Source organism: Coregonus clupeaformis, chromosome 16 (assembly GCF_020615455.1).
Source record: "Coregonus clupeaformis isolate EN_2021a chromosome 16, ASM2061545v1, whole genome shotgun sequence".
Taxonomy (NCBI): Eukaryota; Metazoa; Chordata; class Actinopteri; order Salmoniformes; family Salmonidae; genus Coregonus; species Coregonus clupeaformis.
This window is the reverse complement of record NC_059207.1, coordinates 42573955-42600451: the sequence shown is the minus strand read 5'-3', so window position 1 is coordinate 42600451 and position 26497 is coordinate 42573955. Positions and strand designations below refer to the sequence as shown.

Genomic DNA, 26497 nt, shown 5'->3' with positions numbered 1-26497 from the left:
TACTAATGGTTTTCTTTGAGACTGTGGTCCCAGCTCTCTTCAGGTCATTGACCAGGTCCTGCCGTGTAGTTCTGGGCTCATCCCTCACCTTCCTCATGATCATTGATGCCCCACGAGGTGAGATCTTGCATGGAGCCCCAGACCGAGGGTGATTGACCGTCATCTTGAACTTCTTCCATTTTCTAATAATTGCGCCAACAGTTGTTGCCTTCTCACCAAGCTGCTTGCCTATTGTCCTGTAGCCCATCCCAGCCTTGTGCAGGTCTACAATTTTATCCCTGATGTCCTTACACAGCTCTCTGGTCTTGGCCATTGTGGAGGGGTTGGAGTCTGTTTGATTGAGTGTGTGGACAAGTGTCTTTTATACAGGTAACGAGTTCAAACAGGTGCAGTTAATACAGGTAATGAGTGGAGAACAGGAGGGCTTCTTAAAGAAAAACTAACAGGTCTGTAAAAGCCGTAATTCTTACTGGTTGGTAGGTGATCAAATAGTTATGTCATGCAATAAAATGCAAATTAATTACTTAAAAATCATACAATGTGATTTTCTGGATTTTTGTTTTAGATTCCGTCTCTCACAGTTGAAGTGTACCTATGATAAAAATTACAGACCTCTACATGCTTTGTAAGTAGGAAAACCTGCAAAATCGGCAGTGTATCAAATACTTGTTCTCCCCACTGTACATAATATGACATTTGAAATGTCTTTATTCTTTTTGAACTTCTGAGTGTAATGTTTACTGTTAATTTGTATTGTTTACTTCACTTGCTTTAGCAATGTTAAAATACGTCTCCCATACAGAGAGAGAGAGAGAGAGAGAGAGAGAGAGAGCGAGAGAGAGAGAGAGAGAGAGAGAGAGAGAGAGAGAGAGAGAGAGAGAGAGAGAGAGAGAGAGAGAGAGAGAGAGAGAGAGAGAGAGAGAGAGAGAGAGAGAGAGAGAGAGAGAGAGAGAGAGAGAGAGAGAGAGAGAGAGAGAGAGAGAGAGAGAGAGAGAGAGAGAGAGAGAGAGAGAGAGAGAGAGAGACAGACACTTGAACGACATCTTTGGGAGGAATTCAAATAAGTCTATGGTTTATCTGATATACCTACTGTACCACTGTATATTGTAGCAGTCTAATATTTCCATTGTAATAAGTGCGTTTAGACAAGTGGCCAGTAAGAAGCTCTGATCTGTGACTCTGCCATGTCAATGTTTGGGCATGCAGTGATAACTCAGGCAGTAACTCAGCAGTACTAAATCTCAACCTAAAACAAAGTGAAACTAGAGCCCCTCCCAACTGTGATAAACTCACATTGGAGTGCTAACAGAGACCATTTTACCAGGACAGGCACTAACAGGTAGACAACACAATTATTTTCCAGGGAGTGATCAAAATAGTGAAATTGTACCATGTACAGTAGTCTGTTTTCAGTGGCTTGAGCTGATACAGTGAGGCTAGTCCTGTGTGGCTCCGTTGGTAAGAGAGAGGGACTCTAGCAATGCCAAGGTTGTGGGTTCAATCCCTGTAGGGGTAATATACTTAAATAAAAATGTGTGCACTCACTGAACTGTAAATTGCTTTGGATAAAACCATTTGCTAAGTGTCATATTACAGATGTAGGATCTTAATTTCATCACTCTTTTGTTGCTGAGAATTTTCCTGCACAGCAAGGAATGCAAACTTGTAGTGTATTTGACATTTAAAAAGGCTTCTAAAGTTTGTAATTTCCACTTTATAATGTCAGACTTGATTTGCCCTAACAAAAAAGATATCAACCCCTACAAAAAATGTCCATGAATTATAATCCACATAATAATTCACATTTCCTGTTGCTGCAGGATTATTTTCCTGCTGTAGCAAACTGGCTCAAATTAAGATCCTACATCTGTATGCTCCTCCGTAATGGCTACCAGGATGGGGGGCATTGAAATGGCCCAGATCAACACAATGAGAAGGAAGGCAACTCAAATCCTGTTTACACTCAGCCTTGGGATGTAACACAATACAAATGTTCCTCTTATTACATTGGGCATAAAACAATAGCTGATTATATAATTTACATTACTTTTGTCTATGTTTTTCTGAAAAAGTTAGAAAAACAGATACGATTGTTACTGCTTTTTTTTTGTAACTCCAGCTACCTATTTGTTTTACTTATCCTGTTGAAAAACAATTTCCCACATATAAATACAGTAATGTAAACACACTTAAAGGTAAAAAATCAATTTGTTTTGACCCCCCCCCACACACACACTTGTGTCATGTCATGAGGATACCTGGACCACCTATTGCGATGTGCCTTTTGTTAAATAAATTGGGTGATAAATGAGGTGAAAAGGAGACTGGAGTGCGACTTTAACATTGCCACTTCCTCAACCACTTTAACCTTCTCTTCATCATTTTCTCCCCCAACCTTTCACTCCTTTACCATTCTCTCCATTATCTACTCCTCTAACCCTTCTCTATATTCTCAGGCCCCAGGGCCACAACGTTTGCTTCAGTCTTCCTCTTTCCACACTCCAGGCTTTTGTTCTACCTGGAGGTCCTGTTGGCGTGTACGCAGCTCCTTTAAATGTCACACAGAAATGGATTCACCACTGAAAAAATGAGGCCCTGCCCTGCAGGCATAGAAACCACCAAATGCAAAACGGTTCCCTTCTGTTTTGTTACGATTAGTGATACTTGGAAAATGTTTGTACCAGTCCCAAATTAATTATTGCACAATTTTGAAATGAATGAATGGTATTTGTGAGTGGGAGTTGACATTTGCACTGACTATCTGATTCTGTGCTCTGAAACCTTAGGATACATGTCCCAGCCTGAGAAACAATGTTAAAAGTCATCGTTAACTACTAAAACATTCTCATGAAGGGCATACTTGATGATTAGCATTTGTAAAATGATCAGTAAAAATTAACCAATTTTGGGTAAACCTCCACTGGCACCACCTACAAAATCCAGTTTTTACCCAGGATATTTAAGTATTGCAAAGCTTGTACCTAAGGATTTATTTTAAAGAATAATTTGTGTCAACGTGCTATTTCCCACACTTGATGGTGCCGGAGGGGATGGCTGCCGTTTTATGGACTCTTAACCAACCGTGCTATTTTGTGTGTTTTTTCGCATTGTTTGTAACTTATTTTGTACATAATGTTGCTGCTACCGTCTCTTATGACTGAAAATAGCTTCTGGACATCAGAACAGCGATTAACTGGACAAATAATTTTTATTTTATGAGTCGGACGAGAGGGATTTGCTCCAGACACCCGACAGGGCCCTCATTCCAGTCATTCGTAGTAGAATATCGCAGAAGGAGATCGGGGTGCTTGGTAAGGAGCCGGCGACGAGTGGCTAATCTGCCTTTGCCATTGATACTATTGGCCAACTTACAATCGTTTGATAATAAAGTCGACGAACTACAGGCATGAATCTCCTACCAACGGGACATTAAAAACTGTAATATCTTATGTTTCACTGAGTCGTGGCTGAACGATGACATGAATAACATACAGCTGGCGGGTTATACACTGTATCGGCAGGATAGAACAGCAGCCTCTGGTAAGACAAGGGGTGGCGGTCTATGTATTTGTAAACAACAGCTGGTGCACGATATCTGAAGAAGTCTCGAGGTTTTGCTCACCTGAGGTAGAGTATCTCATAATAAACTGTAGACCACACTATCTACCAAGATAATTATTCGTAGCTGTCTATTTACCAACACAAACCTATGCTGGCACTAAGACCGCACTCAATGAACTGTCATAAGCAAACAGGAAAACGCTCATCCAGAGACGGTGCGCCTAGTGGCCGGGAACTTTAATGCAGGGAAACTTAAATCCGTTTTACCTCATTTTTACCAGCATGTTAAATGTGCAACCAGAGGGAAAAAAAACTCTAGGCTACCTTTACTCCACACACAGAGACGCGTACAAAGCTCTCCCTCGCCCTCCATTTGGAAAATTTGACCATAATTATATCCTCCTAATTCCTGCTTACAAGCAAAAACTAAAGCAGGAAGCACCAGTGACTCGGTCAATAAAAAAGTGGTCAGATGAAGCAGATGCTAAGATACAGGACTGTTTTGCTAGCACAGACTGGAATATGTTCCGGGATTCTTCCGATGGCATTGAGGAGTACATCACATCAGTCACTGGCTTCATCAATAAGTGCATCGATGACGTCGTCCCCACAGTGACTGTACGTACATACCCCAACCAGAAGCCATGGATTACAGGCAACATCCGCACTGAGCTAAAGGGTAGAGCTGCCGCTTTCAAGGAGTGGGATTCTAACCTGGAAGCTTATAAGAAATCCCGCTATGCCCTCCGACGAACCATCAAACAGGAAAAGCGTCAGTACAGGACTAAGATCGAATCGTAGTACACCGGCTCCGATGCTCGTCGGATGTGGCAGGGCTTGCAAACTATTACAGACTACAAAGGGAAGCACAGCCGCGAGTTGCCCAGTGACACGAGCCTACCAGACGAGCTAAATTACTTCTATATTCGCTTCGAGGCAAGTAACACTGAAACATGCATGAGAACATCAGCTGTTCCGGACGACTGTGTGATCACGCTCTCCGTAGCCAATGTGAGTAAGACCTTTAAACAGGTCAACATTCACAAGGCCGCAGGGCCTGATGGATTACCAGGACGTGTACTCTGAGCATGCGCTGACCAACTGGCAAGTGTCTTCACTGACATTTTCAACCTCTCCCTGTCTGAGTCTGAAATACCAAACATGTTTCAAGCAGACCACCATAGTCCCTGTGCCCAAGAACCCTAAGGTAACCTGCCTAAATGACTACCGACCCGTAGCACTCACGTCTGTAGCCATGAAGTGCTTTGAAAGGCTGGTCATGGCTTACATCAACACCATTATCTCAGAAACCCTAGACCCACTCCAATTTGCATATCGCCCCAACAGATGATGCAATCTCTATTGCGCTCCACACTGCCCTTTCACACCTGGACAAAAGGAACACCTATGTGAGAATGCTATTCATTGACTACAGCTCAGCATTCAACACCATAGTGCCCTCAAAGCTCATCACTAATCTAAGGACCCTGGGACTAAACACCTCCCTCTGCAACTGGATCCTGGACTTCCTGACGGCCGCCACCAGTTGGTAAGGGTAGGTAACAACACATCTGCCACGCTGATCCTCAACACGGGGCCCCTCAGGGATGCCTGCTCAGTCCCCTCCTGTACTCCCTGTTCACTCATGACTGCATGGCCAGGACGACTCCAACACCATCATTAAGTTTGCCGATGACACAACAGTGGTAGGCCTGATCACTGACAACGACGAGACAGCCTATAGGGAGGAGGTCAGAGACCTGGCCGTGTGGTGCCAGGACAACAACCTCTCCCTCAACGTGATCAAGGCAAAGGAGATGATTGTGGACTACAGGAAAAAAAAGAGGACCGAGCACGCCCCCATTCTCATTGACGGGGCTGTAGTGGAGCAGGTTGAGAGCTTCAAGTTCCTTGGTGTCCACATCACCAAAAAACTAACATGGTCCAAGCACACCAAGACAGTCGTGAAGAGGGCACGACAAAACCTATTCCCCCTAAGGAGACTGAAAAGATTTGGCATGGGTCCTCAGATCCTCAAAAGGTTCTACAGCTGCACCATCGAGAGCATCCTGACTGGTTGCATCACTGCCTGGTATGGCAACTGCTTGGTAAGCTTCCTGCCATCCAGGACCTCTATACCAGAGGAAGGCCCTAAAAATTGTCAAAGACTCCAGCCACCCTAGTCATAGACTGTTCTCTCTGCTACCGCACGGCAAGCGGTACCAGAGCGCCAAGACAAATACAATTTGATGAGATTTGACTTGAAATCTGACCTGCTCTGTTTTTGGTGGTTCAGCACAACCAGAAAGTACTTACCTGAGTTCCAGGCCTACTGTCAGCATTTACTTATCAGCTATGGAGGATTAGATCTGTTGTCATGGTAGATGACAGATTTGAATCATGCATCGGCCTACATTCTGAGAAAAGGTTGTGATGCTCTACATTAGAAGCTGTTCCAAGGAATTGGAATGCATATAACATATGGGGATGAGTAGATTAGAACATTTTCCCACAAGTGTTTGCAAGACAGAACGATTTTGTCTGTATGTTGAGTACGTGAAGATGATAGTAACCAGAGAACACTTTAGTTGTGTCTTGTGTGAATTTACAGTACATCTTCACTTGGGCTGCTTAAAGAGCTCTTGTAGGCTTACATTTGTATTTTACTGATGTGAAAGCCACACTCTGTAAGATGTGCATACAATCAAAGTGTGGGCCACCAACAAAAACATAAACAATGTAGGAATAAATCCTTTATTTGGTTTTATAAACTGGGTGGTTTGAGCCCTGAATGCTAATTGGCTGAAAGCCATGGTATATCAGACTGTATACGACAGGTATGACAAAACATTTATTTTTACTCTTCTAATTACGGAAACCAATTAACTTTTTATTTTACACCCTTTTTCGATCTTGTCTCATCGCTGCAACTCCACAAAGGGCTCGGGAGGCAAAGGTCAAGTCATGTGTCCTCTGAAACATGACCCACCGAACTGCGCTTCTTAACACCCGCCCGCTTAACCCGGAAGCCAGCTGCACCAATGTGTCAGAGGAAACACTGTTCAACTGACGACCAAAGTCAGCCTGCAGTTGCACGGCCCACCACAAGGAGTCGCTAGAGCACGATGAGCCAAGTAAAGCCCTCCGGCCAAACCCTCCCCTAACCCAGACGACGCTGGGCCAATTGTGCGCCACCCTATGGGACACCCGATCACGAGGTTGTGATACAGCCCGGGATCAAACCCAGCTCTGTAGTGACACCTCTATCACTGCGATGCAGTGCCTAAGACCTCTACGCCACTTGGGAGGCCCTGGTAACTAATTTATAATAGCAATAAGGCACCTCAGGGGTTTGTGGTATATGGCGTTGCGTAGTGCCTAAGAATAGCCCTTAGACGTGGTATATTGGCCATATACCACGCCCCCTCTGGCCTTATTGCTTAATTATACCATGGCATTGTTGAATATTTGAAGGGCATTCTAGAGCGTGCATTATTTCACTATAATACAGGGTATAATTGCACAGTATAATTCAATGCCTATGAAGTTCATTCTTACATGTTCTATTTTTGAGCTGCTTTTGAAAGCAAAAGTCTATTCGAAAACATTATTGGCATTGTTGAATTCGATTTTCATAATAGCAAGGTAAGATGATGGTTTGGTTAGCTAAGCTAGCAAGTCTGTTTGTTTGGCTACCAGTAGCTATCCGGCTAGCTAGTAAACGTGCTAGCTACTTCAGTGGATGTTTTCACATTTCTATTGGCAAATAAATACATTTCTAGCGGCAAATATGTTAATTTATAGTCGTGTTATAAAAGGGATAATCAACTCAGGGCTCTATGCGCTAATGCGCCGTGGAACACACCTTCCACGTCATGCATTATTTCCTGCGAACGCATAGCCCCTTCTTGATTATCCCTTACATCATTTGGTTATGACATAAGACATACAATGCATAAAACAAAATACATATTCTTCCAAACTAAGGGTTAATTGGTTTAATTTACCTGTTTTAATTGATAATTCATTTTGTTATATTTAGGTTTTCATTAATAGAAATTAGCCTAGGCTTACTGGGAATTCTACATACTGTGGCTTTAATGTATGTGTTGTTTTGTCAGTGATTGCACTAGCCTACCATTTAACAGGAAACGGCAGAGAGCTTCAAGTTCCTCGGCATACACATCACTGACAAACTGAAATGATCCATCCACACAGACAGTGTGGTGAAGGAGGCTGAAGAAATTTGGCTTGGCACCTAAAACCCTCACAAACTTTTACAGATGCACAATTGAGAGCATCCTGTCGGGCTGTATCCCCGCCTGGTATGGCAACTGCACCACCCGCAACCGCAGGGCTCTCCAGAGGGTGGTGTGGTCTGCCCAACGCATCACCTTTGGCAAATTACCTGCCCTCCAGGACACCTAGAGCACCTGATGTCACAGGAAGGCCAAAAAGATAATCAAGGACAACAACCACCCGAGCCACTGCCTGTTCAACCCGCTATCATCCAGAAGGCGAGGTCAGTACAGGTACATCAAAGCTGGGACCGAGAGACTGAAAAACAGCTTCTATCTCAAGGCCATCAGACTGTTAAATAGCCACCTCTAGCACCTTAGAGGCTGCTGCCTCTAAGGTGAAATCACTGGCCACTTGCTGCCTCTAAGACTTGAAATCACTGGCCACTTTAATAATGGAACACTAGTCACTTTAATATAGTCACATATTTTGCATTACTCATCTAATATGTATATACTGTATTCTATACTATTCTACTGTATCTTAGTCTATGCCGCTCTGACATTGCTCGTCCAAATATTTATATATTCTTAATTCCATTCCTTTACTTTAGATGTGTGTGTATTGTTGTGAAATTGTTAGATATTACTTGTTAGATATTACTGTTGGAGCTAGAAACACAAGCAATAACATCTGCTAAACTTGTGCATGTGACCAATACAATTTGATTTGATTTGAGAAATGTTTTTAAATGTGCTACTTTGATGCCTTTACATAGAGTGGGTATATTTTCCCACTGCTCTTCAGAAAGTTTTCTGGATACAATGAATAGTTGTCATGGTTGAAGTAGGCCTATTACTTGTTCACACTGTAGGCCTTAATGCTCAATACAGTTGTTTTTCAAATCCATTTTGGAATACTGACTGTCCAAACAGCAAGTTACAAGTGACCAAATCGGATTTGTGTGTGTTCAGACATCAGTCATTTGCTGAAATGGCTATAATCCCTCGAGGAGTTTGTTTTGCATGGCCTGGTGCCCCGGGTGGGTGTAGATTTCACTTAAGGACCAATGGAATGATCTAAAATGAGCAAACTCCACTCACCCAGGGCATGCAAAAAGAACTTGACCACTCAGATGTTATGTAGCAAGCTAAGGTGACAACAATGCCTGCCATGGACGTCCCAGTTGCTTTGAATGTTCAAAGTCATACTGTTAAGAACACTTTAAAGCCTCAAAGGATAAGATGATCCAACTTTCAAAACAAGATCATTTTTGGCTAGCCACAGCAGTCAACTACCTAGCTACTTGTTTGTGAACAATCAACAAGCTAGATACATTATTATTTTTACATTTTAGCAGACACTCTTATCCAGAGCGACTTACAGTAGCGAGTGAATATGTTTTCGTACTGGTCCCCCATGGGAATCGAACCCACAATCCTAGCATTGTAAGTGCCATGCGCTACCAACTGCGCCACAAGGGACTGTACCACATGTTCTTGGCAAACTGTCAACAGAGTAGCTAGCAAGCAACAAGATGTGCCAAATAACGGTCTAAAAACCACTTGAGGGCAAATAAATCAGATTTGACCATTCAGACACAAGTCCCATGGCCAGGAATCAGAGTTGTATCTGACTTCAAACCACCTACGAAAGTGGTTTGAAATGTGGCTTGAAATATCTGATTCCATGTGCTTTTCGCTGTTCAAACTGTAGGAAAAAGAACAGATTCGAAAAAAATAATAATAATTGAGTCACTTCAAACTGCCAATGTGAACAAGCCTTTTGTAGTACGGAAGAATAACGCCCCTAGATGTGGACATGCGAATGGAGAATTGACTCCCTCAAGTCATTTACAACTCGGAAACTGGAGTGGCAACATTGCATGTAGGCTACGGAGTTCACAGAGACGCGCTGCAAACTGTTACTTTTTTGGATCTATGAAATTATGAATTCGACGTTTTTTTAATTGTCGAAGAGGAAAATAAAATAGGATCTATGATAACTCCAGGTGGAATTATATATCAATTTTAAATCAGAAAAAAAGGAATGCATCCTTTCTTTGTGAAACTAACTTTCCTGTTGTCGCTGATTGTTCTAACACGAGGTATGTGCAATAATAATATTACACCATGTTTGGTTCGATACACAGTGGCTAAATATTAATTAAAAAAGGTGAAATTATACATTTAGCCTATTACGGAGATGTTTTCCATGAATTAATTTACATACACTCGTATTAGTGCAAAGTAAATTATGATGTGCAGGCAACAACAAATAGGAAGAAGTCGCAAACTTGATTGTAGAACGATCTCAGAACGTTGCACTTGTTGCATTCGATCTCCAAGCGTTTTTTCAAAGGCAGCTTCTCTCTTTGATGATGGCTTGACATATGGGAATTACTTGGCAAAAGTGCCTCTTTAGTTGTGCTTCATTTTTCGTCAGCTTCAGTTTTGTTTCTATCTAAAGTTTATTTTGTATTCACAGATAGCCAGGCATTACATTGTCAACATCAGACATATTGATAGTGGTTGTAGTCTCATGCATGATTCCCACAATTGTGGTGAGAAAGTTTTTTCATTTACAGTGATTTGAGCCCCCACAACGCACTGATAACCAATTAAGATGTATGTATAACTGCTCTGTACGGCGTTATAACTAATTCTCATTCCAACGTATACTTTCTATGTAGGTTTTATTGGATATTGTTTCTATTTCCTCAATAAATTTCATGTGGATGTATTCTTTGTGCGTGCGCCTCTCGCTAGACAGCTGTTGCACTCTCCGCTCGCAGACGCAGCTCGCGCCAGACCAACCTGGTGCCAGACACGCTGCAACAGACGGTTCGCTGTGCATGAATTGTTTGCCAGAAAGTTCACCGTTCAGTCTATAACTTTTCACAGGAATATGAAAACTCAAGCATCGGCCATTGGGGTAGTTTTGAGTCGAGTTACACAGAACCGTTTTCGCAGCGCCATGTTACTCCCCAAGTATAGTACATTCTATGGGACAGCTGCAAACGGAAGAAGAATGCACCTACCAGTGTGGTGTGAAGTCCCTTTCACCTCAAACTGCACTTCAAGATGGCTGTAGTCACACCTAGGCCTTACAATCATCGTCATTAGGGACAGTTCTGTCATTTACTACTCGTGGTTTAGTTAACAAAGCATTTGGGTGTTATTTTGTTCATGTCTTGCTGCTTTTCCAAAATCATCCATTGATGAAAATGGTGATGACTGTGTATATGAAAATCTTCTCCTCAATTGTGAAAATGGAAAGAAGACAAGAGTATTTGTACTTGGAATGTGTTGTTGTTGTTGTTGTATTGACACATTCTGTTTGCAGGCTTAAGATGCTCTATGTCCACCGAGTTGTGTTTGAACCTGGGGAGGTGTGAGGCCACAGCTGATGGAAATGGAGAGTGCAAGTAAGTTTCAAATCCCATTATTTGACTAGAGGCAAAAATGCACAGCAAACACCTGCAGCCTGTTTATAAAACACATATTATACATTCCAGAGATCATTTAGTAAATGACATATCCCAAAAAGTTGTTTAATTTTATCATGTTGAGCTGAGGCCTCTGAAGGCATTTTCAGTTCTCACAGAGAGCAGCACATGCCTATTCTTGGAAGGCAAACACAACCCAGGCTTATTGATGAGGACTGCACCGGGGGTCGCTGTGTCTGTGTGTTTCGTGGCCTGCCCAGCCTTGCCCACTGCTACTGAATGCAGGCTCCCTCTCTCCAGCAGAAGTCTACGTTCGAGACAGTCACTCTGGGCCCTAAATCTTCTTTCTCTTTTCTTTCACGGAGCGACAGCTGGACTTTGCCAGAAGCTCGGCGGCCATTGTTCTCCAGTCAGATTAATTCTGTGTGACTAATCTGTGTGAGGCTTCCCAGAGTGCTGGCTGTGGCCTCTGTCCTACCCCCTACTCCCCCGTCCTACCCCCTACTCCCCCCGTCCTACCCCTACTACTCCCTACTCTCTCTGTCCTACCCCTATTCCCTCCATCCTACCCCCCTACTCCCCCCGTCCTACACCTACTCCCCCCGTCCTACCCCCTACTCCCCCCGTCCTACACCTACTCCCCCGTCCTACCCCCTACTCCCCCCGTCCTACCCCCTACTCCCCCCGTCCTACCCCCTACTCCCCCCGTCCTACCCCCTACTCCCCCGTCCTACCCCCTACTCCCCCGTCCTACCCCCTACTCCCCCGTCCCTACACCTACTCCCCCGTCCTACCCCCTACTCCCCCGTCCTACACCTACTCCCCCCGTCCTACCCCCTACTCCCCCGTCCTACCCCTACTACTCCCTACTCTCTCTGTCCTACCCCTATTCCCTCCATCCTACCCCCCTACTCCCCCCGTCCTACCCCCCTACTCCCCCCGTCCTACCCCCTACTCCCCCCGTCCTACCCCCTACTCCCCCGTCCTACACCTACTCCCCCCGTCCTACCCCCTACTCCCCGTCCTACCCCCTACTCCCCCGTCCTACCCCCTACTCCCCCGTCCTACCCCCTACTCCCCCCGTCCTACCCCCTACTCCCCCGTCCTACCCCCTACTCCCCCGTCCTACCCCCTACTCCCCCGTCCTACCCCCCTACTCCCCCCGTCCTACCCCCCTACTCCCCCCGTCTTACCCCCTACTCCCTCGTCCTACCCCCTACTCCCCCCTGACCTACTGCCTCTCCCCCGTCCTACCCCCTACTGCCCCGTCCTACCCCCTACTCCCCCGTCCTACCCCTACTCCCCCCGTCCTACCCTCTACCCCCTACTCCCCCCGTCCTACCCCCTACTGCCCCGTCCTACCCCCTACTCCCTCTGTCCTACCCCTGCTCTCCCTGCTCAAGGGTTTTGTCCCCCTGTTGAATGTTGAATGGGCTTTCTCTCTCTCTGAGAGAATTCAATCAGTAGGACAGATGGCGGTAGAGGGTAATTAGACTGGATGGTTTCATAATTGGGAGCCGATATGCAAGGAAACTGGAAGTTAGTAAACAAGTTGTAATGCATATCTCAGGTTGTTTTTGATGTTGTTGTTATTCACTGTTTTTGAAAGTGAAAGGAGCAGTTCTGTACAAAGTGTTGAGTAGCTCTTCTACATCACCGACACATAGAACTTCTATTGTCCCCTGAACCCTCTTACCCCCTGTTCCATTAAGGCTACCTGAACATTGGCTCTGTTTCCAGCGTGGCATTGAAGTGCCAGTGTCGTCTTACTGAGCTGCAGTGGAGTGTGGTGAAGCTGGGCTGGCGGAGCAGCTCAATCAGGCCGGGTCTGCTCTTGGCTCCTGCATGCCCAGGCAGCCATTTTGGCTCTTGGCCACATCTTAATTCTGTCTGGCAGAACCCCCTTGTTGGGCCACAAAGCCATCATTGTGCCTCTCACTGTCCTCAGACTCTTCTAATTAAACATGGAGATTGTGATGAGCGGCCTGCTAGACTGGAGCACCATGTTTCTTGGAGAGGGGTGGAGTTTTTCACTAGGCCTAATTTTGTGTATCTTTTACTATGCTTATTATTTTATTATTATTACGCAGTAGCAAGAGTTGACAATCACACAATGTGCCTGAAATGTACAGGCAGAGGTCAGAGGTTGTGTCTTCTCTAGTGTTAATTGCAGGAAATGCTGTTTGTTTATGGATATACAGTATGTTTGGACAAACTTTAAAGGCCCAATGCAGCCATTTTTATATCAATGTCAAATAATTTCTGGGCCACAATTAAGTGCCTTGCTGTAATAGATTTCCATTAAAATGAGCACAAATAGCTTTTTAGCAAAAAACTATTCCTCAACCAAGAATCTTGCTAGGACTGTCTGGGAGTGGTCTGAGTGGGGAGGGGAAAACGGAAAACTAGCTGTTATTGGCAGAGAGGTTTGAAATTCTTTCTTATTGGTCTATTAACCAATTTACCGCATGGTGATGTCACCATGGAAAGCCAAAACTCCTGCCCATGCAAACCTGCTGATTAGAAGGTCCTGTGTATATTGTATTTTCAACCAGCAACTATCAGGAAATAACACTGTTCAAATCTTTTCACACTTTTACAGTGTTAGTTTCAGCTGTTGTACAATATGATATAAAACACAGGAAAACTGAATTTTGACTGCACTGGGCCTTTAAACAGTGTTTTGACAAACTTTAAACAGTGCAGTGATGTGAAAAAGTGCCTGAAATGGGAACATTTGGCGGAGCAAGCTAAGTGCACCCTATCAGATTGATCTAATACTAATACTGTGGCCTAATGTTAACAATGCTGCTAGTTTCTTTCCATAACAATTGAATCTTCAACAAGCATTTCTCACCAGTGTCTTTTCAAAATGGAAGAATTGTGTGGCAGATCCTACTGAATTGTTGCTAAATGTTGTGAGCATTGTGGGAAAATAATACAGTAAGGCCTCCAATATAAGTGAATGCCTGGATGGTCTAATTGCTTCCAGGTGGGTTCTCCATACACAAAAATGTATGCACGCATGACTGTAAGTCGCTTTGGATAAAAGTGTCTGCTAAATGGCATATTATTATTATTATTATTATTTCTGCAGATAATTAACATGGTGCCTTTTCAGTGGTGATTTTAGCATGTAAATCTTGGTGGGGCAAAAAAATAAATGTATGTGGGATGCATGCCAGCATAGCCACTACACAACACAACACTAAACAATTGCACTATAACGGTGACAAACGGTGCCCACAAACTGTTAGGGCCTACATAAAGCTGTCCCAACAGCAGAGTCCCAACAGCAGTCCCAACACCTTACCACCGCTACACCTGGCTATCAGCGGAGCCTTGTCTGGCAGAGAAACAGTTAATTCAGCCTCATTTACTGCCTTTAAAAAAAACATTGCTGATATGGCTGACTTGCTTCAACAAGTTTCTACTGACAATTGAGATGTACAAACTATGGCATAAGGGGACGACAAGTGGATAAGAGGCAATCTGTAATTTCGATTAAGACATTAATGAGCGAGCTAGGACGGACGTAGTCAATATAACTATTTGTTCAGCACTTTTTAAATGTACAGCGACAGAATTCAGAACATGGGCCGTTCTTACAGTGTTCTCCCTGTACACCAAGTCAGAACCGTAGGATAAATAAAGGAGGCATATAAGCAGACAATGAAAGCTCTTACAATATTCAATGATTACATTTCTCTAAAACAGGTTATAGGCTACAACGTGATTTGACGTCATTTTATCTGTGACCAATGACCTTAAGCCTTCTTGGATGGGCACTTCTAATGTAACTCTATGGCAGCACCCAAGGGGCTTGAAATTTCGAGCTCTACCCTTAGACTTGGCGGTGACAAAGTGTGCCCATGAGTGACAGAACACTGAGCCAATCACGGAGCAACTAGAAAACATTACCAACACCTACGCTTCGTATTTTCCGCTGGCTGCCCCACCACCACAGAAAGCACTGAGCTAGGCTGAAACACCTGCATTTTGGAGCTGCCTTACTCAAGAAAGCAAATAAGAGACCATGTTTGTATGCGGCTGTATTAAGTCAAATATTATTTATATTTTTTTTACATTGTTTGCAAACTGATATGCGACACGCATTAATGCCAAAACAACATGCAAAACAGGCAAGCCTTTTTTTTAGCTAAAAATGTGGGGCTCAAAACACCTGCCCTGAATGACGGGTCACCACTGTGCCTTTTCATGTTGTAAGTTAGGCCTAATGAATTACCAATCAACCCACAAGGTACTGTAGAGTAGAGCTGGGACGATAAGCCGAAAATCATCGACACCGATCATACTGATCACTTATCGTAGGCATTTTGCTGATATCGTTCAATACAATAAGTATTCTATGCTAGAGAAAGTTTGAAATGAAATAAGTTTCTAATATGGGGGATTGTTAATGGGACAGTTGATGGCTACAACCATCAAACTAGTTGTAGTAGTTTAAAGGATAACTGTGGTGCACATTAATGTTATAAACTTAACGTTCTAGTTATCATTATCGCATCAATTCAAGCAATTTATCGAGATATGGATTTTTTTCCATATCGCCCAGCTCTATGTATACCAAAGGCCTTATGTTGGAATTTTTATGAGATGCTCACAGAGAGAGAGTGGGGTGTGGTGAGGTGTGGTGGTGTCTCTCTGTGTTACAGCCTGTCTAACCCACTGAATGATATGGGCTACATACTATGTTTGATGGTCTCCATGAAACTCCTTCCCTGAGCAGACAGAAAGTGTCTTTCCACTGCCATGTTTCCATTTGTAACAGGATTACGACGTTCTTTCACCTCAAATAAAACCATGCTGATCTGAAGTCAAGACAAGTGGTTTTCCCAGGTCAAGTGCCATCCAATGCTTCAGTTTTATATAGTACTGCAGGGATGCCTACTTTACATTCCATGCCATGAATACCGCGGCCCCACCTCATATCTGGACTGGCGAATGAGAGCCACCAGGATCAGGGTAGTTTATCTCTGAGGCCTTGAAGGAGGCCTTTCATCTAGCAGGATGACATGACAGTAATAGAAAGCAGTGCAGTGTAGGGCCAAGCTGAGCCCAGCAGAGCCAGGAGAGAGATAGATATGATCCATGCTCCTGGCGAGGCTCTGGGATTAGGGTTGAGTAGCGGGAACCGGGTTAACCGGTATAAATAACTGCGAGAAACCAGTAAATTCTAATACATAATTTCTATGAACAGTATGACGTGAAATGGAACTGTTAAACTATATGCGATGTCTAAATCTGTCTTCTCTATGGCCTTCTTTCGGCTATCTGTATGATCAATCATCAATGCTCAGGGTGGGGACAGACAGCGCATCTCAGTATGGAGCGCAGTTCACAATGCATGTATCATCTCATCACCCTTTGCCTTGATGACAGCTTTGCACACTCTTGGCATTCTCTCAACCAGCTTCACCTGGAATGCTTTTCCAACCGTCTTGAAGGAGTTCCCACATATGCTGAGCACTTGTTGGCTGCTTTTCCTTCACTCTGCAGTCCGACTCATCCCAAACCATCTCAATTGGGTTGAGGTCGGGGGATTGTGGAGGCCAGGTCATGTGATGCAGCACTCCATCACTCTCCTTCTTGGTAAAATAGCCCTTACACAGCCTGGAGGTGTGTTGGGTCATTGTCCTGTTGAAAAACAAATGATAGTCTCGCTAAGCCCAAACCAGATGGGATGGCGTATCGCAACAGAATGCTGTGGTAGCCATGCTGGTTAAGTGTGCCTTGAATTCTAAATAAATCACAGACAGTGCCACCAGCAAAGCACCTCCACATCATAACACCTCTTTCTCCATGCTTTACGGTGGGAAATACACATTCGGAGATCATCCGTTCACCCACACCGCATCTCACAAAGACACGGTGGTTGGAACCAAAAATCTCTAATTTGGACTCAAGACCTAAGGACAAATTTCCACCGACATTTTCTACACAGAAAGCGGCACGGGTCCTAATCCAGGCACTTGTCATCTCCCGTCTGGATTACTGCAACTCGCTGTTGGCTGGGCTCCCTGCCTGTGCCATTGAACCCCTACAACTTATCCAGAACGCTGCAGCCCATCTGGTGTTCAACCTTCCCAAGTTCTCTCATGTCACCCCGCTCCTCCGCACACTCCACTGGCTTCCAGTTGAGGCTCGCATCTACTACAAGACCATGGTGCTTGCCTACGGAGCTGTGAGGGGAACGGCACCTCCTTACCTTCAGGCTCTGATCAGACCCTACACCCAAACGAGGGCACTACGTTCATCCACCTCTGGCCTGCTAGCCCCCCTACCTCTACGGAAGCACAGTTCCCGTTCAGCCCAGTGAAAGCTATTCGCTGCTCTGGCACCCCAATGGTGGAACAAGCTCCCCCACGACGCCAGGACAGCGGAGTCACTGACCACCTTCCGGAGACACTTGAAACCCTACCTCTTTAAGGAATACCTGGAATAGTATAAAAGTAATCCCTCCCCCAACCCCCCATAAAAAAAAAGTGGTTGTCCCACTGGCTATCATAAGTTGAATGCACCAATTTGTAAGTCGCTCTGGATAAGAGCGTCTGCTAAATGACGTAAATGTAAATGTAAATGTCTGGTGTCCATTGCTCCTGTTTCTTGGCCCAAGCAAGTCTCTTCTTCTTATTGGTGTCCTTTAGTAGTGGTTTCTTTGCAGCAGTCTCCTCTGAACAGTTGATGTTGAGATGTGTCTGTTACTTGAACTCTGTGAAGCATTTATTTGGGCTGCAATTTCTGAGGCTGTTAACGCTAATGAACTTATCCTCTGCAGCAGAGGTAACTCTGGCTCTTCCATTCCTGTGGCGGTCCTCATGAGAGCCAGTTTCATCATAGTGCTTGATGGTTTTTGCGACTGCACTTGAAGAAACTTTAAAAGTTCTTGAAATGTTCCGTATTGACTGACCTTCATGTCTTAAAGTAATGATGGACTGTCGTTTCTCTTTGCTTATTTGAGCTGTTCTTGCCATAATATGGACTTGTTCTTTTACCAAATAGGGCTATCTTCTGTATACCCCCCCCCCACCCCCCACCCCCCACCTTGTGGTCCTCTGTAGCTCAATTGGTAGAGCATGGTGCTTGTAAAGCCAGGGTAGTGGGTTCGATCCCCGGGACCACCCATACGTAAAAATGTATGCACACATGACTGTAAGTCGCTTTGGATAAAATCGTCTGCTAAATGGCTTATTATTATTATTGTCACAACACAACTGATTGGCTCAAACGAATTAAGAAGGAAATAAATTCCACAAATTAACTTTTAAGAAGGCACACCTGTTAATTGAAATGCATTCCAGGTGACTATATCATGAAGCTGGTTGAGAGAATGCCAAGAGTGTGCAAAGCTGTCATTAAGGCAAAGGGTGGCTATTTGAAGAATCTCAAATATAACATATATTTTGATTTGTTTAACACTTTTTTTGGTTACTACATGATTCCATATGTGTTATTTCATAGTTTTGATGTCTTCACTATTATTCTACAATGTAAAAAATTGTCAAAACAAAGAAAAGCCTTGAATGAGTAGGTGTGTCCAAACTTTTGACTGGTAGTGTGAAAAAAAAAAAAATGCTATTCAATAATTGTTACTTTGTAGGCCGCATATCCTGCACCAGGATCACATGTTCTCTCCCAGCTTCATGGTTTGAACGAGGTGCGTAATTCTATTCCATATAATACAGTATGATACAATACAGTACAGTAATACAGTCCACACTCAACAATATTAGCTTACTGGAGCTTGTTTCATTCATTTACCCAGGAGAGCATAGCTACATCTATGGGCTTTAAAGTTTTTCTGTTGTGCATAATATGCGCTAGTCTATATATCATAGGCTATGTATTGGATAACAGCACAATCATTTGGGCTTTTTTGGGCTTGGGCTCATAACATATCTTTAATGTAGGGCTCATAAAATATATTTAATGTAGGGCTCATCAGGGCCAAATATTTATATGCGTAAGAATGACATTTCCGGTTTGGGCGAGAAATACCGGGTTACCTGGGAGAAAAGTGATTTAATCTCGGGATGGAACATTTGTAAAATACCGGAATATTCAACCCTATCTGGGATGGCTAGAATCAAGGGGCTTAGCCTCCAAGCCTCAGACAGAGAGATGAGAGATCGATGGTCCGGAGAGGGCTGCCATGCCCAGAGTTCACATACCTCAGTCAGTCGGCAGGCAAACAGAAGAGACTCCTCAAAACTACTCCTCAAAACTACAGTGAGTCACGTGACCTCTTATACTTCAAAGGAGGGCTTAGTCCGTCACTGGAGAGGGAAGATTTGGAGGTGATGTGGTATGGATGAGACTGGGCCAGTGCATATTGGGCAATATGGCTGGCTTGGCTGCCTGTCACTCACCAACCTGTCATGTACTGTAGATAGACCTAATCACAATGGGACCCTAATCCCTATGTAGGCACTACTTTTGACCAGGGCCCATGGACCCTATTTCCTATGTAGAGCACTACTTTGCCTGATGAGATAAGTCATCTGCAGTAACAGCCTGTCTCCCTCCGGCCACTCCAATATGTCACTGCAGCGTCTCCAGCTTGCTGTTGATGTGAGGATGTCTGCTAAATTGAGGCATCAGTAATTGGTACGTCACACACTAGCATAGATGTCCCCTGCGCTGCCTGTCTATGAGCCTGGCTGGTAAAATAAGTATTCTTTAGTAACAGCCAGTCACCCTTCCTTCAGACAGACAGAAATAGCCCAGTTAGCGCCTGAGGCAGAGGCTTCTATGACATGTTCTAATCTACAGGCACTGTATTCAAAGAGCTGGAACTGAGATAACCTCAGATAATCAATCTCTCAGGTTTCTGTCCAGGCTTTATTGAATTCCCTTCAGGATAGCTAGCTAGATTGCCTAGCTGCGTAGCTACGTGTGTGTTAAAACTCTCTGACTGAAGTTAAATAAGAAGCAGGCCCATTAATTGTGTGGTGTGGTGGTGACTGACTACAGTATCATCATGAATGAAAGCGGCCATTGTCTCTGGCCAGGGATGCTTCAATACAACCTCTGTTTGCTACGGGCAGATGAGGCCCATACCCCCCCCCCCCCTCCCACCACCACCACCACCACAACCCATCCTTTCATTCAGAAAACAGGAAACAGCCTCGAAGGACTGGGAAAAGAAAAGGTGCTGTATTGCTTGTAATCATATCATCACACAGGGCCCTGTGGGGTAAATCCATTTTTAATTTAATCACTTTTTGACAGCATCCCTTTTGATTTAAACAAAACTTTCCATAGATGTTTTTGCCCATGGAAGAGTGGTCAGAAAGTGGTCAGAAAGTGACCTTTTGGACCTGAATGCCAAAACATTCAGGAGATAAAGGTGCTCAAAGTTGATCCATTTTGCATTCCCCACCATACCATCACTGGAAAATATTTGTTTATTTCTTGAAAAAAGTGGTGTAAAGAAATAGTCTTTTTTTTTTCCCCCAGAAATGATAAAATAGTTACAAAACCCTGTTTGGAAGCTTTTAAGTATCAATCTCAACCGTTTATCTTTTCCAGTGATGAAGACATGGATGTCGTCTCATGGTATGGTGGGGTATGCAAAATGGGTCAACTTTGATCACCTTCATCTCTTGAAAGTTTTGCCATTCAGGTCCAAAAAGTCACTTTCTGACCACTTCTACAATGGGCAAATACTGTATGTATGGAAGGTTTCATTCAGATCGAAAGGGGTGCTGTCAAAAAGTGATTTAATTCAAATGTTTTTACCCTGTGCTTTCATGAGCTGCCGGGGCCGGTGATAGCTTCCCTTTGGCACAAACCTCAGTGGAGAGAAAGAGAGGCTGAGCTGAGCCGCTAACTGTTCTATTCTGTTCTGTTCTGACTGATTGTAGTGACTTGATGTTGGGGAACTTCAACGTCGGATTAGAGATATTTGTACCGGAGGGGTGACACATGCCAAGAAAAATCACATAAACTTTGATCACCGGCTAATATGACTGACAGCCACGCAGTCTTGCGTGTGAAGCGGGGCAGGAAATACAATTTTAGAGGAACATTTCCTCAATTGGTGTATTTGAACCCAACCACCTGTCTGTCTGTGGATCATAACAGAACAACTGAAAGGTACTTACATTACCCACAAGGCAGCACGCTCCATAATACCCATGATTACTTGTGGTTTTGCCATTCAACTCTAAACAGAAGACTTCTGCCTCACAGTGGCAGGTGTTCTATGATCTTTCACACACACATACTCACACAGGATACTCTCAACAAAGAGAACATGAAATGTAAGCTAATGCCTTTCTTCTGGATGGAGTGATGAGGTTCTTTTAAAGTTTTAAAAACAGCAACAAACATTCTGACGCCAAGGGCATCTGTTTTTTTAATCACCTAAACTTCATAAAATACATTAGGATTACTTCATTTTCTCAGAGGTAGATCTCAATCAAACAACACTTAGCTCAGTGTACTCTGTACAGTAACTACCTCAGGGTCTGCTTCCATGTCACACACCTTCAGCCACCTTTAAGCACTTAAAGACATGCTCTAAAACTTTGTTGACTACTAAGTATTTTTTAAACCTCCCACTTTGGGCTGGATGTATCAATGTGTAGTTCATACATGCATAATCTATGAGCAAAATTACTGTCTTACCCCCAATTAGCCACGAAATCTCTAGTTTGAAAGCAATTACTTTTCTGGAAGCTGTGCTGCGCCATTCCCCAAATTTTCCCCCACGTGGGCCAGCCCCCTAGTGATTCGGATTCAACCAATGAGCTTCAGCCCCTCGCCTTATGGGTGACAGCTGGCAAGATGCACATGATGCATCCACAGTAAAGCTAGAGAGAGAGGGCAATGACGTGGTGCACATATCTGCACATCTATAACGTAGTACGCAATTTCCGGGGACTTCTTTTGGCTCGTGAGCGCCACCAGTCTTAGGAAAAGGCAGCTATGAGTCAGAAGTCCCCCAGGCAGCCTCCCACCCCTGTCCCTGTTCCTGTCTCTCCCCATATCTCTACTGCCCTCCAGCCCTGCCTCCCCTTACCCTCCTGCCTACCCTGCCTCTCCTCCTGCCTCCCCAACCCCTGCCTCCCCTGACCTGCCCCTCCTCTCCTGCCTCTACTGTCCTTCTCTTGCCTCCTCTGTCCTCCCCCTTGGCTCCCTGGGATCCTCCTGTATCCTCTGTCCTCCACCTGTCCCCCCTGTCATCCTGCTGCCTCCCCAACTTCTACCTCCCATGTCTCCTCCTGCCTCTCCTTCTGCCTCCCCTGCCGCTCCTTCTGCCTCCCCTGTCATCCTCCTGCCTCCCCTGTCCTCCTTCTGCCTCCCCTGTCCTCCTTCTGCCTCCCTGTCCTCCTTATGCCTCCCCTGTCCTCCTCCTACCTCCCCTGTCCTTCCCCTGCCACCCCTGTCCTCCCCTGCCTCCCCTGTCCTCCTCCTGCCTCCCCTGTCCTCCTCCTACCTCCCCTGTCCTCCCCCTGCCACCTCTGTCCTCCCCCAGCCTCCCCTGTCCTCCTCCAGCCTCCCCTGTCCTCCTCCTGCCTCCCCTGTCCTCCTTCTGCCTCCCTTGTCGTCCTCCTGCCTCTGCTCTGTGTTGTATCCCTGTCCCTGGGGGAGCGGTTCCTTTCCCATGGGCTCTGTCAGTAATATGGCCAAATAAACAGGCCTCTAATGAACACTAACAGATTTGGGTTGGGAAGGTCAGCTCTCATGTATACGATTAGAGAGAGAGAGGCTGAGGCACAGTACCAAAGCAGGCCCTGGGGGAGTGCTTTTAAACAGATCAGACAAGAGTAAAGGATACTTTAGCAAAGGCACAGACACCAAACAGCCTGGAAAAGAGAGTGGAGAGAAGTGATGCAGGGGAATATAGTGTTCCTAGCACAGTTTGACTCCAGGCTGAAGGCAGTTTAGTGCCATAAAGAGAAAGAAGTGGAGGAGGCATGTAAAGGAGAGACAGTTTGTAAAAAAACACTTGATTAGCTCGAGGCCCAAAATGGAACAGTTTGTCACTTACTTGGATACACTGTGTTGAAATCTGAAAAAGAAGAGGTTCAATTCTCAAAGTAATATGTGGTGTTGTTATTAAATTAAATTAGAACAGTTCAAGTGTTATTTTTCTCTTACACCACTGACAGACCAACCAAAACATCCGCCCTGCGCAGTACATCACCTGTTGGGTGTCGACGAAGTTGGCGATTCAAGCATTCAACATGTAGAATTGTCGGAAATTAATAGAAAATGACGGCCGATGTTCGGTGGTCAGATGCGATAGGACAGCCACTCCCTGCTAATTACCGTTTGTCTGCTTGGTCTGTTTTCCTCTCTAGAGAAACTACAGTACGATACTGTAGGTCAATGGTAAACATAGAGGGGCTTCATGGCTGTGATAGGATCTATTGAAACAAAGCACAGCCCTGTTAGGTCCAGAGGTAGGCCACAACAGCAGGCAAGTGGGAGACTGGAGCCTGTATGCCTCTGTGTGTGCATGTGTACGCCTGCGTGCCCGTCTGTCTTCAAAGCCACAGTGCCTTTCTGTGCATGGCGACCTCAGAGAGTGACAGATGGCAGATTGGCCCAACAGTATGGAAACCCCCAGAGTGGTGTCTGCTCCTGAGGTCAGGTGTCATGACAACATCTGCTCCCGGCCTGGGCTGATCCTGAGCCGCCTGATGCACACTGCATCAATGACACACACACACATGAGCAAACACATACACACACACACACACACACACACAGAGGGAGAGATCTGTTGCCACGAGTTACTGGTGGCCAGGAAGAAAATATATCCCAGCAGGACAATGGAGGCTACTGGGGCAGGGAGGGAGGAAGGCACGACAGTGAAAGGATAACAACAACAGCATCAGCCTTACTAGAGATCCTCCTGTTCTCCTGTTATGCGACACCACTCTGGCCCGCCACACACCTGATATTTGAACAGCTTCTGATTCCTCTCCTCTTTTCAGCTCTTCTTTATTTAACTTTCAAGCAGAAAGTTTACCTGCTGCCGAGATTAGCGAGCTCTAGATGACGCAGCCAGGAGTCTGTTGTAGCAGAAGCTGCCTTTCGCTGTTTGTTCTGAATGGGGCAAACTAAAGACTCCATAAAAGAGTTAGCTGAGTGTCTTTTGTTTTGCCCTTTTATAGTCTTTGTGAGGCATTAAGACGGTTAGCCGTGTGTGTCCTGTAAAACTTATTTTGTGCTGACAGCGTATTTGTCGACCTCTCGCCAAGTTAAAGAGCAAACTGTTAGCATTCTTGGCTAGCGCGTGTTGAGGTTGACTCTGTGCAAACGCCAGCGCCAGAGTGTATTTGAGCAGCGGTGCCACGTGGACCGAGGCAGAGGAGAGGGTGCTTTATGTATTTGTCTTTGAAGCCCCAGTGTGAGAGAGTGGGCTGTGTTGTAAGGAACGGCAGCTCTCTAGGCCTCTGTGTATGTGCTTGTGTGTACATGTGTGTGTGTGTGTATGGGTGCATTTGTGAGAGACGTTGCTCTGTTTGTGTGGACACGCAGGTCTGGGCCCCGTTTCAAAACTGGTGTGAGTTTTTGCGGAGCCCCGTAAAGTGAGGCTGCCAGAAGCCTCCATTGAGGACTGCAGTCCAGAGGTTCAGGAGACGGGGGAAAGCTTTTTTAGAGTAAACACTAACATTCCTTCCAAAACAGCAACCTCCTCAGTCCTCACTGGCTTCCCACTGCCCCCCCCCCCCAAAACCATTTCAAATTTCCTTTCATTCAGACAGCTTTTGTTTGTGTCTCTCTGCATCTTTCAAGTGTGTTTGGGGTTTGTTTTTAAAATTCCACTTATAGGATCCTCTTTCACTTGTCGTCAAAACACCCCTCCCCCCACCCCCCCATGGTTGACCATTGAAAAGTAACAAACAGACTCAGAAGGTGTTTGGAGCGAAGACCCAGTCGAGAGAGACTCATAAATCCTAATATGGTGGCTAACAAAACCAGTCAACCCTATGGATGCCATGAAAAGAGAGAGTGGGCGAAAACAGTTGGAGGGAAAGAGAGCGAAAGAAGGTTCATGGAGGAGGGGTGAGTGAAAGGACAGTCGCTAGTAAGGAAATTAAAAGAAGACTGAACGAAGGACCAAAAAAAGGGAGTGAGAGAAGACCAGGGATGAGCCAGATAGAAAGGAGAGCAGAAAAAGTTGTTTGTGGACGGAGGGAAGAAGGAACAGAGAGGAGAAGGTTTAACAGCTGAATGCACTCTCAGCTTGGAGGCTCCTGGCCCGGCCTGGCCTGGCCTGCCTGTGGTCAGGTCTGAATGGGGAGGAGAAACAATGGGGCCTCTCATCCTATCCCCCTCCAGGGCTGGGGGGTAGGGGGGCCATTCAGACACCCGCAGCCCAGGCCCTAGCTATTCTCCTGGGGACGGGGGATGGTGGGACGGAGGGAAGAAGATGGGCACGGAGGGCGCAGGATGGAGGGCTGGAGGGAGGGGTGAGTGAGCGGTGGCTAGGCAGCAGCTGCCGTCTCCTCATTAACATGCGCACCTGCTCCCTGGCTGCAGCCTTTTGGGAACGATGGCCCAGAAAGCAACGCATGCCCAGCCTCACAACCCCAGTACCAGGCACCCGCTGTGTTTGCAGTGTCCCCCTCTATGGGAGACCTGGGTTGGCTTATAGACTCCCCCTATTTCAGAACTGCATTGCTATGAATGCTGCCTGGCGGAATGCTTCTACATACTTATACATCTGTCATAATTTAAAAAGATAGCGACTTATGTGAATTATCTGAAAAATGAAAGGGCTTGTAGTAAAACTAGAGAGAACAAGGATGAACTGAGGATGAATTATTCTCACCACAGCAAAATAAATGGGACCATGATTAGATGAGTGATTTAGAATAGTCCTAAAATAGCAAGGATGGCAAGGATGGGACTTTGGTAGATGGCCTTTTCTCCTCCTTTGCACTCTATATCTCTGTAGAAAAAAACATCCTAACAAACATGCTCACTGTAACCAAAAAGGGGTGATTCCATGGTATATCCCAGTGAGTGGAAAGGTTGCCTAGCCTAGCATTAAAGCATAGTGACATGCCATCGCATCCTTAATGTTTGTGTAGCTAGCGCCCAGCCTAGCATGTGATGTTTTCTTTCCCTGGTCACCCTAATCCTGTGAGAGAGGGACCCTGTCTAAACACGTCTGTCCCCATAGGGGTCTCTGCTTTGCCCCAGGCCCCCAGTCTCCTCGCTCACACAACCAACGGCCCCCTGGGAATGTTTGGGGACGTGATT

The 26497-nt window shown here is 45.2% G+C and overlaps 1 protein-coding gene across 2 annotated transcripts in view; it reads left to right on the top strand.

Moving 5' to 3' along the window:
* Positions 1-9674: 9674 nt before the first annotated feature.
* Positions 9675-26497, top strand: part of LOC121584691 (neurogenic locus notch homolog protein 1-like) — a 47606-nt gene continuing 30783 nt past the window's right edge. For both annotated transcript variants that reach the window (XM_045225729.1, XM_045225728.1), the window contains exons 1-2: positions 9675-9907; positions 11146-11227. In XM_045225729.1, the coding sequence (XP_045081664.1) occupies positions 9850-9907; positions 11146-11227 (140 nt within the window). In that variant the 5' untranslated portion in view covers positions 9675-9849. The remainder of the gene's footprint in view (positions 9908-11145; positions 11228-26497) is intronic.